At 30.8% G+C, this 17,759-nt stretch overlaps 1 protein-coding gene across 5 annotated transcripts in view; it reads left to right on the top strand.

Annotated features, from left to right (window-relative positions):
- LOC126825078 (titin homolog) overlaps positions 1–17,759 on the top strand; it is a 105,880-nt gene that overhangs the window by 82,963 nt on the left and 5,158 nt on the right. For 3 of the 5 annotated variants that reach the window (XM_050554528.2, XM_050554531.2, XM_050554532.2), the window contains 7 exons: positions 3,005–3,121; positions 6,057–6,132; positions 6,805–7,104; positions 9,285–9,368; positions 10,318–10,458; positions 11,834–11,906; positions 15,405–15,501. In XM_050554528.2, the coding sequence (XP_050410485.1) occupies positions 3,005–3,121; positions 6,057–6,132; positions 6,805–7,104; positions 9,285–9,368; positions 10,318–10,458; positions 11,834–11,906; positions 15,405–15,501 (888 nt within the window). Of the gene's footprint in view, positions 1–3,004; positions 3,122–6,056; positions 6,133–6,804; positions 7,105–9,284; positions 9,369–10,317; positions 10,459–11,833; positions 11,907–14,579; positions 14,653–15,404; positions 15,502–17,759 lie in introns of all 5 variants that reach the window. The other 2 variants (XM_050554530.2, XM_050554529.2) reach the window with 2 other exon arrangements.

Raw genomic sequence — 17,759 nt, 5'->3', positions numbered from 1 at the left:
ATTAATAGTAATTGGCTTAATCGATTTTGAATACGAAAATTCACTGTTTCTTTATAAAACATTTCAAATATCATGAAAGGTATTCATTGGTCCCCTTGTGACATTAAGGATATTGGTGGTGGCTCAGTAAGTAAGATGATTTTCTGGAATGGTTCTCCATTGTCAATGGTGAAAGCTACGGTCAAATGTATACATTAGCGTGTGCGTAAAAAAAGCCATCACTGTTGGAATACTTAATAAGAGTAGGCACACTCTATGGCATATGCCTGTCTCCATTATCTCAGTCGATACATAAAAGTAGGACATTAAACCCTATTTCATTTAATTTCATTTTCATGTGACTGGCCATAATTCAGTATATAAAAGACGAAATGTTTAGATATAAAATGGTGAAGTTGTAAGGATAGAATACAAGTATTATATAAACTGTATACTATCTGTAACCTTTTCATCAGCTAGTATGAGAGAAGAGTTTCAGCTGTTTATTAGCTACCCTACCATCAAAGAAGAAAATCTTCTAGTATTTAACATAGACAGGTGTTAGTAGACAGAATATTCAACCCTGAAAAAACAAGTCTAATCATTACAGCACTATTAGACAAGAATTCTGTATTAGTCCTTTGAGTTTCAGATGCCTGAAGTATTTAGATACTTTCAGAGCATCTCAATTCAAGTTTGATCAACTTATGTCAAGAAGGAATGGGCTTTATCAACTATTGCTTAGAGGATTTTAAGATTATTGCACTCATAGTTTTAATTTTATGTGATTAAAAGACAAGGAAAAGGAAGAAAATATTACCAGGACAGTTTATGCCCAGTGTTGGATTGACCATTAGGGCCAGCTAAAAATCCAGTTGTTTTGATAATTATCAGGTGATGACAAAAATGTTTCCCTTTATTATATGTAAATAAATAACATCCTTCTATCCTTAAAGGCTTTTCATACTCTGTGTTGCCTGGATGTTTCGTCCCTTTACGCATGTGAGGTTTTTTGTTTATCTGTATTTTCAGACCACCCATCAAAATGTGTCTTAGGGCCAGTAGAGCCTTAATCCGGTAGTGTTTATGTCCACTCTTTAGGGAATTCTGAATGTTGATACTGGATTTCTTTTTAGTATCTGGGAACATCTAGTGAAATATCCTTGCCAGCTTTGAAAAAAAGGAATACGATACATAGGGACATTAGCCACATTTCCTTGCAAGTTGCAAAACCTCAAAATGGTAATCCTTTTGGAACATGATAACATTGCTTCTAAATAATGTAGATTGTTGAAACTTGATGAAGATTTTCATTAGGTTAATTTCTTGACTCCATTCAGTGACAAACATTTTCTGCTTGGGCTAAGCATAAGCTAAGCAGAGATAATTTGATTTGTCATGGCTTGGAACACATTAACTCTGCTTGTAATTGAAGTAGCTTGGTGAAGATGTTCATTAGGTGAATGTGTTGACTGAGTTTGGTGATGAGCCTTTTCTGGTTAGGCTATAAGCACAGATAAGCAATTATATCAATACATCATCTAAGTTCCATTGCTCATTGCTATTATTCTTGGCTTATTTGATCACAATTACTTCTGTGTTGAATAAGAAAAAATTATTGTAGATAAAACATTTAGGGTTTTGTATCTTTGCATGCAAAAGACCATAATTAATGTCATACAAAAAAGTTTTGTGTGAATCACGGTGGATGTTTGTGGTATATATTGAGCAATAATGATGTAAATCTAGTATATTTGTCAGGTTATTTTTGTTTATATTCAGTTAACATTTGCTGTACGATATGTAATATGATAAAATTCTGCGTTTATATACATGCTCATGTGTAGTTCAGTCACCAGGTGCTGTGTGCAAAGAATATTTTGCGTAGTAATTCATATCAAGGTTTTATTTTACATTGGTTGGGTGGATTATTTTGTGTGTTTATTGATATTTTTTCTCAAGTTTGAAGAAGAAACTAGTGGAAACAAATTTTGAGAAAATTATTTTTGAAATTCTGTTGTGGTGTGGTTAAAGTTTTTGTAAAATCTTCAATACTGATACTGTTCTCTTATATGCATACTATACAAGTTTTATGAAATTTGATGAATATATTTTTTTTTATTTGCTACAATGAGATTCTGTATACAGTATTAACAGTATGTCGTACACATCTACCATCTGTCATCCATGATTTATTTAGGAGTAGGCTTACACATATTGGATGATTCATTCAGATTCTTACATTCTCTATATAATTGCATTATACCAAAATATCGTAAGTAAAAAATGGTCCTAGCATACTGGCATGTATATCTGGATTGAATTAATTATATAAGTTAAATGTATACAAGAATTTAACGTTTACATTTTACTTCATGCCAAGGCCACATTCTACATGGCCATGTTCTTCAAATGATTGGCTGTTTTATTATCCATCCGTTGAACATCAGCAGAATATTGGATCTTCCTTCATCAATAACATAAAACAATTTTAAAAGGAAATATTACTGCAAAACAAACTAAATTATATCTTCATGATTTGATGTTTGCCCTATATGTAAAATGTTTTTAATTGGATCCTCTGTCATTCATGCACAGAACATGGGGCAGGTACTATAACTATTATGTAAAGATTTCATATCGCCCTCTTCTACTTTCAATAATCTCAACATGCAAAGATTTTTTTTATCTTACCTGAATGTCTATGGTCCCGGTTTCCAGAAAAATCTTAAGTTCATTTTCAATGCTTAGCCTACTTCTGAGAACACTCATTTAATAGGTTTTAGCAAACTTTTGCACAGAAACACAGATACATATGTGGACCGTTATAAATTTGATTAAATTCCTGATACAGCTAATAATTGTTCTTATTTTGACATGCACTTAATATATATATGCTAGGAACTCATCCTGATCTTGACTCACTTTTGGAAAATTATAGTATAGTAAGTTTTGACAGAAAAGAATTTATAACAGGACCCATATTTTAATATATTAATAATGTAAATTGTTTTGTGTTTTGTAGGGGGAGATTAGCTCCCAGTCCCGATATACTGTCCGTGATCCACCAGTTTCTAACTATAATACCTTCACCATGAGTTCCTACGACCACATAACCAATGAAGAAGAACTTCAAAAATTGGTAGGTACTCATATATTATTATCAAAGACTAGAGTATAGAATTTTGCTGACAGAGATTCTGGTGTTGGCAATCCCTGTGAAGTTTGAACAAATTATATGCTTGAATTCAAGCAGTTTATATAATTGGATTCAAACAGTTTATATGCATGCATTCAAATAGTTTAATTATTCTTTCATTCAAACATTTGATATGCTTGGATTCAGAGTCTGAATTTCATAAGCTTGAATTCCATTTATATTCACTGTAGTCAGGTCAATATATGGAAAATCTTTTGCGCCCAAAAACCTGGGGATAGACATCAAGATCATCAAATTTGAGTCAATAGTTATGGACTTGCGATCATTTGGAGGTGTTGGCAGCCATTAATGAGTTCTTTGCCCCCCAAAACCTAGGAATAGACTCCAAGATCATCAAATTTGAGTTGATAGGTACATAATTATGATCATTAATACGTTCCGGTGGCCATCTTTGACACCATCTTGAAAAAGACACTTTTCTGGGGGCCCTTCTTTGGTAAACTTTTATTATGTTATAAAGTACACTAAACCCTGCCAGAATCAGTTGAAAAACCTTTTGTAGCAATTGTTTGGGGGTTAAACAGTATTTTGACCTGACTACTGATCAGATTCCATTTATAAGCTAACATTCTTCAATACAAATGCAGAGATAAATAGATTTGATCTCCCACTATAAACAATTGTCTATACATTTAAACTGGTCATTTAACAAATTATATGTCATTTGTTCTTTTAAAGATAAAAGACAATACATTGTCAAAATATTTTTTGCTATCAATCAAATATTCCCTTTTGATTATACAACAACCCTTTTAACCTGTAATATATATAGCTATGAACATTACCTAGAATAAACATTTGTTGTAAGCTAGGTGAGATCTTTTCCAATGATAAACTAAAGATGTAAATAATATAATATACACCAAGTATGATATTAATGGCTGCCAAGATTACACTTGGGGAAAATTGCCAAACATGTTTTATCATCTAGAGGTTTAGAATAGTCCGAGAAAGTAGATGTTAACACACATGTATGATGTAAACATTTTGAGGCTACCCAAATAAAATAGAAACGATTCAATTTTGTCTATTGTCCAATTTGTAGGTTACTCTCTAACAGTGCTTGTATTGCAAAAAATTTCAGAGTTAACATCGTCCCAGTAAGAAGAAGTTGTTACGAAAAATGCATTCAAAGCTAGCATCTTCTCTGTAAAATGGAATAAGAAGCTTTTACAAATATAATTCTAGCTAGCATCTTCCCTGTAAAATGACATAGGAAACTTGTAGGCCTACCATAAATTCAAAGCTGGCATCTTCCTTATAAAATGGCACAGGAAGCTGTTACAAAAATGCCAAAGCTAACACCTATATATACACCTATCCATGGGGCTCTCACGTTGGTAATATTTGCCAGTCTTACAGGACTGGCAGAAAAATTCACATGTTCAAGCTATTTAATAAATAGACTTACCAGAAAAAGTTCTTCAAAACCAAGTAAATCTGTATTTTTTTTATGTAAAAACCCCATTAAAAACCGCATGGAACTATTTCTGATCAATCTATGATATAAAAAAATTAGGTCACTTGAAGTGATAGCAGGATGAAATATATTGTGTTTATACCTAATGGGTATCATACCAAATCAAATTGAATATGTATGTTCAGAATTGTGAAATTATAGAAAAGCATCTTTAATGCCATATATTTGTTATTACGGGAAAATTTGAATAATTAGAAATTAATATTCTGCGGTCTTCTTTGATTTGAAAAGTTGGGTTGTAGTATAGAGAGAGAGAGCTAGAACATGTGTCTAACTAACCTTTATAGCTTCTTTTGTATCTGTACCTAGGGATCCGTAATCCTGTTGATGTAGCCATACAGGGTGGACAAATAAACAAAGAAAGGATATCTTTATCATGAAAGTCTAACTGTAACAGGTTATTGTTATATATAAATATAGCACCAACTGTTACTGCTTCCATAACTTCTATTATAAATATATACACATCAAATAACTTCTCGGTCAGACTCAACAAATTTCTGTTATGTAGTCCGCTTAACTAGAATAGAATCCTGTTTTATTGCAAGTTTAGTTTTATCTCAAATCTTGATGAACAATATTGTTAATGGCAAGAGTTTCTACAATTTTGACAACCAGATATTTTTATGTCTGCTATAGATACAACATACAAATGTGAAAACCTAGTCTTTTGATACAAATTTTTCTTTCATTTATTCCTTACTTTTAAGAAATAATGAATGATTTTGACAAAAAGTATGATGAGATGGTCATTGGGATTGTGTGTTTTGTTACCAGTATTTGAATTTCCAGAATTTCTGAATAAAACAATTTATCGGCTGGTAGATTTCACCATAAAATAAAACATTTTCAAATCAGCTGGATATTGGTTAGCAAAAAAGGCCCAACTAGGAGATCTGTTTTAATATATATGGGCTGGCACAGAGAAAATGTTTGTCACAAAAAATGTCTTTTCATATTGTCTGTGTAGGAATTGTTAAGGTGTTAATTAGTAACAATACCTTTTAGTTTAAGATACCGGTAATAGTATTGACATCAGCTAATTTGACAGGTCAATCAAGATAAACAGATACTATTTCATTAATGGATTGACCGTAGATTAACTCATGAGAATCAACAGGTATCTTTCGGTTCATCTTTTAACATGATCAGGTCAAGTTGAGTTTCAGTAAAAAGAATAGATATCATCTTGGCAATACAACCAATATATATTTGTGTATTCTCAAATCTGTTCATTCTGAGGATATGCCTGATCTGGAGATATTCAATATTAATGTAAGAATGATATTTTGTATTCTTGAAAGTTATATCCTTGAACTAAAAGTTTTCCTTTGATACAATATATTTTTTCAATTTTATTTTTCCAATATTCAATAGATGAATGAAACAGAAAGTTTTGATGAAAAGAAAAAGATTAGAACCAGAATAAGGACGCTTCATGAAGAACAAAGAGGTAAAGTGGTCTTAAAACATTTAATTTCAGCCTTGATCTCTGTGCTGGCTATTCTTACTTTGTGTCATTTCTGTAAAACTGCCAGATACTAACTCAAGAAAAGCATATATATATCTGTAAAACAATTTTAGATACTAACTGGGAATAAGCCAATCTCATGTATAAAACCTTGTTCCTTAATTATACAAATTTTCTAGATCTTTGAAGTAAACTTAAAAAATATCTGTATAGATCTGTCTATAGTCTAATGATAAAATAAAATACAACCGCATTGCAGACAAACGAACATCTAATTGGTCAAAGAGACAAATTTTACTTTCTGCAAGTATGTCATGACCAGACTTCATAATTAAATGTAAACAAGTCACTATTCTTGCCAAATGAAAAACAAAGCTTTTGTCTTGATTAAAGATATTAGATTTCTTGTTGTTAGAGAAATGCTTTCTGGTGTGATATTAAAAGAAACCTTTCTTATTATATATAATATTAAATAAACCCGACTGTCTCCATAAATTACACTCAAAAAATCCTTACATATTTGGAACTTAAGACAGGAAAGTCGCTGTCTTGTTGTCAAATGTAATTTGGCTGAAGTTTGATTGAATTATTTTTGTCTCCTTGTCAAATCTAATGTTTATTGGGCTGAAGTTTAATTGAATTATCTTTTTACAGCTGATTATGACAAGAAAAGGCGTGAGTTAGAACAAGAAAATGAAAAAGCCATGAGAAGAAAGTATGAAATAGCAGACGAGGAGAAGCAGAGGAAAATGGATGTCTACAAAAATGCCCCACCTACTGGAGTAACTTCCACCAGTGGAACAAATGTTTTAGCGGATAAACAAAAATTAGCAGATGCAGAAAAGCAGAAGAAATTGGAGGGGTACAGTCAGGTAGCAGAAAAAAAAACAGGTGCTGACGGGTCTATTACTACTACAACTACAACTATTACTACGGAAGATAAAAAAACACAGGGTGATATCTATATATACTCTTGTTTTACCTCCTAGATGCCAACAAGCTTCCGTGATGCACCACTTGTAGTGCCTGGCATGCCTGGTCGGTAATGGAGTAATTTATCCATTTTAACCCCACCATTTTTCATCCCATTCCTCATCACAAACAAAACAAACCAGAGTGCATTTCAACACCTTTTGATATTTTCCATACACACTGTTAACCTGTTTTTCATTTAGTGCAGTATTGCAGTGAAATATTTGGCCATGCGGACATGTTTTTTCTCACCCTGGTGTTAGTAAATGTAGGTCTAATATCTTGTTATTAAATACATGCTGCGCTTCAGTAAAGTCAAGAAAACCTCCACCTGGGTTATCTTGAACAGATGCATCTGTCGTCAAAACAAGCTCCTCCCATTTTCTCTACTCACCGCCGGCCGTCTCGCAGTAAAAGAGAATAGCAATGGCCCCTCAGCTTTTTTCAGATTAAATCCTGGATATGAACAACACTATAAGAGATTTGCATAAGGTTAACTCTCATTAGTGGTATGAGAAACACTAACTTCAACTTTAGGAGGGGGTGTGGGGGGAGGGGATTTAGAAAGTCTTGCGATATACGTCAAGTACGTCAAATTACGTCTAATTTGTAAACCCATTCATGCATTGCTACATTGTCAGAAGCAATGTTTGAGGATTTGATTTATTTATTCTACAATTTTGACGTCTTTTTCAATATATCAAGTAATCCATTATTTATAGACAGAACGCACACCTCCGAATATCTACACAAACTTGTCTTTTATTATAGATGGATGGTTTAATATAGTTGATTTTGGTAAATGTCCAAAAACAAATACGGGGGTTGATAGTGATGGCATCTGCAATATTTGTTTCTGTAATGGGCGCTTTCTCAATCTGTTTGATATCCCTTTACTAAATATCATTGGCCTATTACATATAATGTGTTATTGTTTGTAACACATGGCTACATCATACTGCCTCATTAAACTTATATTGGATTTTTCAAAATATAGACACTTTTGCACAACATATATTGTCATCACCCCTGTCCGTCCGTACACAATTTCTTTGTGGACACTCTACAGGTCACAATTTTTATTTGATCTTGACGAAACTTAAAATATAGTTCTATCTCCCAAAGATCTCGGTGAATTTTGATGTTGGCATAAATCGGACCATAAGTTCCTGAATTATGGCCCCTAATTGTACGAAAAATCAGATTTTTAGCTTGTGGTTCTTCTAGAGATCACAATTTTTATACGATTGAAAAAAAACGTTTGAATATATCACCCGAATAATGGCTGAGTTCGAATTTCTTGAAAATGGGACCAAAACTGCTGGACAAATGGCAGCCCCTTGTATACAAATAATAGTGTAATTATATAGTATATCAAGGTTGTGGACGCTCACAATTTTGATCCGATTTTGATGAAACTTGAAATATATCTTTATAACCCAAATATCTTGGTTCCTGTCGATATTCATGCATATCGGATGGTAACTTCCTGAATTATGGCCCTTGATTGTACGAAGAATCTCTTTTTGTTTAGATTGTTCTCTATCTATCTCTTGCAAAATGTAGGCTTATCTGCCTGGCAGCCGCTGGTTGTGTCAGAAATACCATTCAGATTTAAAATAAGAACTAACAATTAATCCAATCATTAATGTAAAGATATGAAATAATCATGGTACCATTTTCATCATAAAACAAATAATTAGCAAAATAATATTTGGATAATCAGTTACTCAAGTTAACAGTCAATTACAAAATAAAATACAAACAAATGAAATATCATTCATAAATTTAACATAGATGTTGTAGCTAAATTGCAATATTGTAATTGTAGCTATATGTATATAGTTAGGTGCAGTTTACAATATTTTATGTGTGATGCTATTTGTACTAAAAATGGTGTGCTCATGAATCGGCTTTGTAAAAACATTTAGCTAGATTGTTGCAGTTAATTTATGCAGTATTTTTTCAAATTTTTTCAAATTATTGTTAAAAATTATATTGAGTTTGTGTGGTTAATGTGCTAGTTTTACCCCATAATTTCTTAACTTTTAGCGTACTGGTAATCAGAATTATGAAATCCCCATTTATTGGTAGAAATATATTAATGTTAATCTTTTTGCTTTTATTTGAATCATTGTTCATTGAGAATTGAAATCTTTTAGGAGGAACGTCCACCACAGTGAAGAAAACCACATTAACGAAAACCTCTACACCAATGGGAATGTCATATGGTAAACAACCAGCAGGTATGTATTATAACGGCCATCTGTTATTGAAGCTTGTGAGTTTTGTTATGATAGTTAACTTAGACACAGCATGTTCATCTATATCATGATCATTGTAATTAAACACATATTACAAACTTGACCACAATTACATAGCATCTGATTAATTAAAGTAAGGATGTGTGATTTGCATTTCTTGGAAAATATCAAATATTAATCCACTCTAATATGTACTTGCGCTGATTATTTAATGTTTAAATAAAATTCAGAAAACACAAAATCAAAATACCAGCACTACATAATCTCCCGGCTTGAATTCCATTGGATGTTATAGGCCCATCAATTTGGTTAACGGCAAATAAAAGATGGCAGTGCTTGTGTTACATATCGAGCAGCATATAGACCAATGGAATTTTCAGTTCATCATATCTTTGTAAATACTGAACAGAATTTAACCATTTATATGGAGTGATATTTCTATTAGAGATTCAACTTTTACAAGGGATTCTATAGTGCTAAAATCACTATAGAGTCTTTAAAAAAACACAAGCAGGATACAAGAATGACAATTTCTTAGTATGCAAAATGTTCCGGTAAAAAGCCCAGAACTATATTTATAGAATTCATTACATGTTATTTTAACAAAATAATTTATTGCTATTTGAAACATCAATCTTAAAGTAATTACATTATTTTGATGGATTGTTGGCAACTACGTAGCTGTTCAATTTCAAACCAGAATATTTTGGTAATACTCCATGAGATTCTTTTCAAAGACCTCTGTTTTCTTAAATATATTAATTATAAGATATTTTTAAAAGGCATGGAAAATATAAGTAATGAAATCACTACAATAACAATTTTATCATTTCATGTAATGAAACTCATCATGTGTTATATGCACGGTTTTATGTAACAACTTTTGTTTTATTTGATTTTGTTTGTGTTGTGTGTTTTCATTGGCTTGTAGATCAAGCAGCTAAAGAACTGACCAATAAGATCTTAAGTAACTGTGGCTATGGCACCAGTGGACAGATCTCGGTGAAGACAGAATCGTGGAACAGTAAAGATGGTTTGGTAGAAAAATCACAGAAAAAGGAATCATGGGGAGGTATATACGTATACAGCAACTTGCTTATACTGTAACTAATTTATTTGTTATTCTAACAGACTTCATATTGCACCTGGCAGTACTTCCAAGTTACTGCCACACTTCTAACTAACAGGTTATTATTCACAAATATACCTAGGTAAAGGCATCTGCTCTGCTCCTCATAAAAATTACAGACATTGACCGAAGTGACGTACCCAACAGGTTAATTGTTATTGAAATTATTGAGAAATATTTGACTGCTCAGTTAGAACAGTTAATGCTCTATCTCTAGTTTTATAAAACTATAAAAATGATTGTGTTTTTCTGTTTAAGTATAACAAAAAATGTAACACTTTAAAGATGTCCATGATAGATAGGACTACAGGTTTCCATTAAGATTAAAGACAAAAATAGACGCAACCCACATACATAAATCATTGTAAATGTACTTTTAACAGGTTATTTCAACTTTAAGCAAATTTCAAAACTGGAGTTCTTGAGATTCTGTTTTCAACAGCTAGAACTTAGAATTTTATCCCTTCGCATTGATTTCAATTAAATCACAAGTATAGTGATAAGCAACATTGGGAAATCGATCCTACAAAAGTTACAGACAATATATCACTGCCCTGTTGTAGTCAATAATTTTAGAGATCCCAGCATGGTGAAGCATGATTAAGTGGCAGCATCTTGATTGGTTTAAAATATATTGGCATGTAAATAAAGGTGTTCTCTACCTGGCCAGAAGCCTGTGAATTTGTTCCAACTTGTCATTTATGTTGAGTTGTTATTGTGTTACGGTTGTGTTTGGGAATATAATTGAAAGAATATTAGTTATATCTAGTACTGTAAAGAAATAATTAGGCTAATCATTTGTAAGTGTTTTTTTTTTTTTACTACAACAAATTTTTTATTTGTTTTTGTCTACAGTAATTGACATGAAATTCTGATAAATTGTTAAGATGATTTCTAAAAATAATTATATGGAGATAAAGTGGCCGAATGTTTGGAAGATACTTCGGGGCTACCTTTAATTACTTCTCTCCTTGTGTGTAACAGTAAATGGTTGCTCTACTGCATTAGGTTTTTGTTTTCAAGAACATTTTTTATTTGTTTGGTTGTGCTTTTGTCGATTTCTAATCATTTGGAAATGAAGTGTCTGATTATTTGAAGAAACTTTGGAGCTACTTATAATTCTTCTTCCTGTTGTGTACATATTATGATTGTTCTTTTACATAAGATTGATAACGTTTGCAGATTTTTTAAGAATTTGTTGAAGTTTTTTTATTACATATATACCAAGGCAAACCGACTGATATTTTAGTCATTGGGACAGTGTTAGCATAAGTACTTGGTAAAATGACTTTTAATATATTTTATTTATTGTTTCTAGGAGGAACTAAAGGTGCTATGGCTGCCTTCAAACAAATGGATAAATCTTCTCCTGGACAGCTTGGAAAACCTAAGTAAGTTTATATTATAGAAACCTTATTTTAAGAAAAATAAATAACAACAAAAAAAAAAACATTAAAATTTTGAAATAATTTACCAGTTGTATGGTAAAACATTATTAAAATAATTCAACTATAGTACTTTTGGTAAAAAAAATATTTTGTCACCTTTGTTTTTATTTCCAAATGTGGGTTATAGTTGACCAGAGTTCTTTATTTCCTTAAAGTTTTAACTTAATCAGACTTAGACATTTTACCAGATTATCTTATCTATGGAAAAAATGTAAGTCAGCATGCAAAGAAATATTTTATTGCTTACTTTTTTTCAGTTTACCAGATAGGTATGTTGTTTCTAATTGAAATGACATATTCATTTTTTTCCTTTACTTATTTTATTTATTTATATATTTAGATTTTATCTTCTATATTTTTAAACCTTAAGATAATAATATAATGGATATCAAGAAGTGCCAAGTAGATGTTTGCACATCTTCATTTCTCAAAATTTTCAGAAGCATTTTAGAAGTTTTGCATTAAAGTTTTTGCTTTTTAGATTTAAAAAACTTCATCACCACGAATATATTATCAATTTCATTAGATTCATTCTGCTTTTAAAATATTTGTCCCTCCATATTTAGTCTTTCAAGATTGATGAATTTACCTTGATAACTTAGCTTTGTAATGTGTACAAGGTGTACAAATGATATTTATTTTTTTTTGTAAGGTATAAAAAAAGTCTTGACTTAAAATTAGCTTTTTAACATAGATCATTTTTAATTATTAAATAACTTTTTATTTTTCAAAGTTTAAAGATGAACGAAATTTATATAAGTTAAAATAGATAAGATAAACAAGAAAATACATACCTTATCTACTAACAGTAGCATACTTTATGTTATGTGCTGATACATAAATGATTCTATTAAGATAAATACAGATTTAGAAATGTGTTGCATGAATACACTTAATTATGTTGCATGTTTTGTTTCTTACCTGCAGTGCCTTAGTTACGGTTACCATGGCAAAGAAGGCAGCTAGAAATATGCAGCGAAATGCTGTTGAAATCAAAGAAGAGTTAAAACATTTTGTTAAAAATAATACACAAGAATATGAGGTACCATTAGTTGAATTTTGTAAACAAAATCCCCAGAAATATTGATAAGTTAATTAAGACCTCATTTAATGAAATGTTTGATTATAGAATTGATAAATATCTTATTTTAGAAGATATGCTATAAAAAAAGCATTTGTAGAATCATTACATATATTGAGTTGAAATTTCTTTGACCATTAGGCCTAAATTCTATAACTTTGTGGGTGGGGATGGGGTATTGGAGAGGTAGTCTGCAGAAAGTCTCTGTTCTAATATTTGTTTAATAACTGTTTTTAAAAAGTTTTGATCTTTCAGTTAGGAGTCTCTAGGTAGTTAGACTTAATTAGAAGGAGATTATTTTTAATATGGTACTGGTTAAATGTTACCTATATGGCTTGCATTAGTTACTGTTATATCTCGTTTAATGATGGATTCAGCGATCTTATTGACATCATCTAGCTTGTGCACAAAAGGGTGGCTTATATTGGAGTTATCAGTGTTATAGTGACATGCCCTTTTCTTAAGAAATTGATTTGGTTAATTATCAGTCCATAAAGATTTAAGATTCATATATTATGTAGTTATATATGAATGTAGCAAGAAGTCTCAAAATCTTGAAAAGGATCAGTTTGTCTTGGGTACTAAAGGGGAATAACTCTGATTGTTGCTTTCTATCAGAAGGATTTGTTCTTAAAATAATCAAAATGTATCTCTACAAATGCACTGAAATAGATACATTTATTTGATCTTTGATTAGGTTTTTTTTCTTATCTCTTGAATGATATAATGGAACTTTATATTTATTTTCTTAATTAACAAAGAAGGTATATTCTTGTTTTTCCTAAAATAATCTCCAAAACTTTCCTGTAGTAATTGATCTTTTCTTGCCTATTCATAAATCATTATTTAACATAGTTTATTTCCTTTTCATTTAGGTTTTTTTCTTTTTAAAGCTGTGTGTAGGAGTTGCTGTTAATCACCGAAATAGCTACACCTGAAACATATGCTATTAAATATATTTTGCTTTGAGTTTTGGCAGCACTTCAAATGTTACTATATTTTTTTTATTCAGCCATATAACTATATTCAGTATGAGTATTTGTGTTTGATATTATACAACACAAATGTTATTAATCACTGATTCTGTGATACTACAGAAGATATTTCAGCCCACATTTGTTTTATTTTAAAAAGAAGGCTTCCTTAATTGTTTTTTTGTATTTGGCAGAAATATAGAAAAATTTGGAAAACACAGTGAATCAAAAAATGAAATCAGAACTACAATATTAAGAAGCAAGACCTAATATTTTACATCTGTAATGAGCTGAAATGTCTCCCATACATTCTCTGTAAAACATGTATAATAACTTTTCTTGTTATAACCCAAATTTATTTTTAGCTCTACAAAAAATGTAGTCATGTATAGTAAAGTCAGTACATATTGATACATGTTTTTAACTTTTTAGAATATATGTAGAAAATTTTGAAACGGCATCCTTGATGTGAACAGTCTGGTTTGCTGTGCATTTAATGAAATGTGTTTGTTATGCCATATAAATTCTATTTTACTATTGTATTATCTTTCTTTCTAAAAGGATAACTCGTAGTCCGAGTGCAATTAAACAGATGCTGTTAGAATGGACTAAAGCTATGACTCGTGAATACGAGGTAAATGATCATGCCTAGAACCGAGCCGATGCGGCATGCTATTATTCATTTCATTGTTCATTTGTATGCCTTGGTGAAATGACGCAAATGTGGTATATATTTTGTTAAAATTAAATGGTGCATGATGCTTTAGATATCGTTATTGGTAAAAATGGTGACATGGTTTTGTAGATGTAGTAATTTAAAATAAAGTTAATTAATAACAAAGTGGTTATTATGCTTTCAATTTAGTGAAAATGTTGCATATAATTTAAATATAATACCATAATGGATTAATATTCACATAGAAAAGAAGTTATAGATGAATTTAAATACAGTAACATCTTTTCTCATAATAATTATTTGATAATTGTTCTCATATTCGGGTAAATTTTCAACTAAATTTTATTTTAAAAAAATTCAAAATTTCAGTTGATTTCAAGTACATTTTCTGTTAAATTTTTATCTGAGAAAATATAAAATCAATGAATGTCAGACTTTTATAGACAAAAAAATAGATTATCTTTTATATTTTCTTAGTGGTCGAAATTTGGGAGCTGATTATCATATTATTATTACCTAGAAATATATTATCTATGAATCATATTTCAGTTCATTCATTTTCAGAGATGCAGATGGAGGCTTAATTATTATAGCATCATTTATCATTATAATTCTAAACCTATTCATACAATAATTAATTGATAGTCATTAATTAACCCATTCTCTCTTCCAATATCTAAAACATAACATCTCATTTATTCTTCACAAAGTGCTGGTGGAGCGGCTAAGCCTAATATATCTCGAAGCCCAAGTTCTATAAAACAAGTCCTACTGGAATGGGCTAAGGCTATGACCAGAGAGTATGAGGTAGTATGCTATAATAGAACCAAGCATGAGAGACACAACTTTAAATAGCTTTAGGACTCTGTTTTTCCTCTATCACAATAAATGGTCTATCAAGTTGTAATTTTGAAAAAAGCTACATTGTGTATTTTCGACCACTGACAGTTTTAATCATAACATCTCGATATATATATTATATATGGCTTGAAGATGCTCAGTATGAACAGAAAGCACATTCCAAAATGCCAACAGAGATTGGTTTCTTATTGGCAAAAAAACAACTTACTGTGTCCAATCAAATAGTTGTAGTAGATATTATGGCTAAAATCTGTCTAAGCTGCATTTTTATCTTGAAAGAATTTAAGGTTGGTCAGCTATTGCACGTATTACAGATCTGGACCACAGATTTAGTTATCTCAACGCCATTTTACATTATATTTCTGTGTTATTTTATTTCATTTCAACATCAAAGCTTTATCCTAATGTTATGCTAGACAATATTTTACATGGCATGCAATTCTATAAACAAAAAAATGACACCAATTTTGATTTGAGAGAAACATGAGTAAGTTATTTTTCCCTCCCCCAACTAATTTACAAATAGATTTGTTGTCTGAGTGCTGCTTATTCCAATTGATTCAAATGAAGTTGATCAGTCCAGTAGGAGAGAAGAGGGTACACTTTAAGGGCATTGAGCAGTCTAAAATGCACATTTTAAAGTTAGCACTGTAATTTTTGTTGATAAGATATGATATTTTTTGTTATTTTTGGTGGTAAACTACATATTAATCATCCAAAAAATACCAATTTTATTTACCAACTATGTTCCAAACTTGACCCAAAAGCATGGTAATAAAGGGTGCTGATGACAGCAAAAGTCATATTTTGTCAGTTATGCCTGCATAGATTTTCTTTAAATTTGGCATGAACAATGCTAATAGCAAGTTCGAAAAAGCTACCCTGTGATTTGTCTGGTATCCATGGGAATGCAAAAAAAATGATGAGTTTTCTTGGAAATTCTGTTAGTACATGTTAAAAAGAGATATCGATAATCACACCAGTAGATTGAAAGTAGAGTTTATAATCTACATTTCGACACCAAAAACGTTGTAAAATATCATCTCAAAGTATTTTAAAATCATTGTTCATTATAAACCTTCAAACAAGATTTTGGGTTAGGGCCTTATTCTTTGAATATGTCCAAAACAAATGTTAAAATACAACAATTCAGACGTAAAATGTAAATATCTACTTCAGTGCCATGATTGTTTACAGAGGATGACAAGAAAGGTGCATATACGACGTCATAATTTATTCAAGAACTGATCTAGATCGGGGAAACCTTCTATTGTTTGCTATAAATATATTTTTTCTTTCCGCTTGTACCTCCATTATTACACGAACAAACGATCAGACTGTTATGTGTCCTCTGGGTTATTTTACACATGGAACAAGTGGACATAGTCTTAATAAGATTGGTGTTGAAAAGTTAATGTGTATCTTAGACTACTCAATGCCCTTAATTAAGAAAATATAAACAGTTTCGTACACTTTTAACTTCATTGATTTAAACCATGTGTTCAGCAAGTCCCATCCCTCTATGAATATCGTAGCGACAAGCCAGAGTCTCTCTCTCTCTATATATTCTCTGATGAATTGTAGATTTTCATAGTTTCTTGAAGCATGGCTTTTCCAATCAAAATACCTCAAAATAATCTATCAATTTAATTTCTGTTTTCACTTTGGTATGTATATGTGTTTCTTTTGTTTTGTGTGTTTTCTGTAAATGAAAATGTTCATTTAGTTTGGATAGATTTTAGTTTGGAATGTTATTTTAGCTTTAAATGGGTTTGGAATCTTATTTTAATTCTATATGGGTTTGCAAGTAAGTTTTGAAGTTAGAGTTTAACTAAAATACATTTTATGGTCAAAATTCATTAATTTACTTTATACGTTATACACCATAACCATTGTTTTCTCTTGAGAACAGCCTCTGTCGATCTGAAGGTTGAAATGTTCAATTTAAAGAAGTTGGAACCGTAAAATGTATTTTATTGGGTTTGTATAAGGTTTCTGCACATATATTGTTTGATTGTGTCCCTAGGTGGAATACACAATTGAGGATTTATTTTAGGAAAAGGTTGTTATTTATCAAATAATTTAGCCTCATTGCTTTGGTGGGCTTTATGGGCTTTATTAACACTTTGCAATTGGACACTTTGTAAAAATAAAATCAAATCTAATTTGAATGTTTTAAAATATTTAATATTTTAATCCTATTT

Source organism: Patella vulgata, chromosome 6, assembly GCF_932274485.2.
Source record: "Patella vulgata chromosome 6, xgPatVulg1.2, whole genome shotgun sequence".
Taxonomy (NCBI): Eukaryota; Metazoa; Mollusca; class Gastropoda; family Patellidae; genus Patella; species Patella vulgata.
This window is presented reverse-complemented; position numbering and strand designations above follow the sequence as displayed.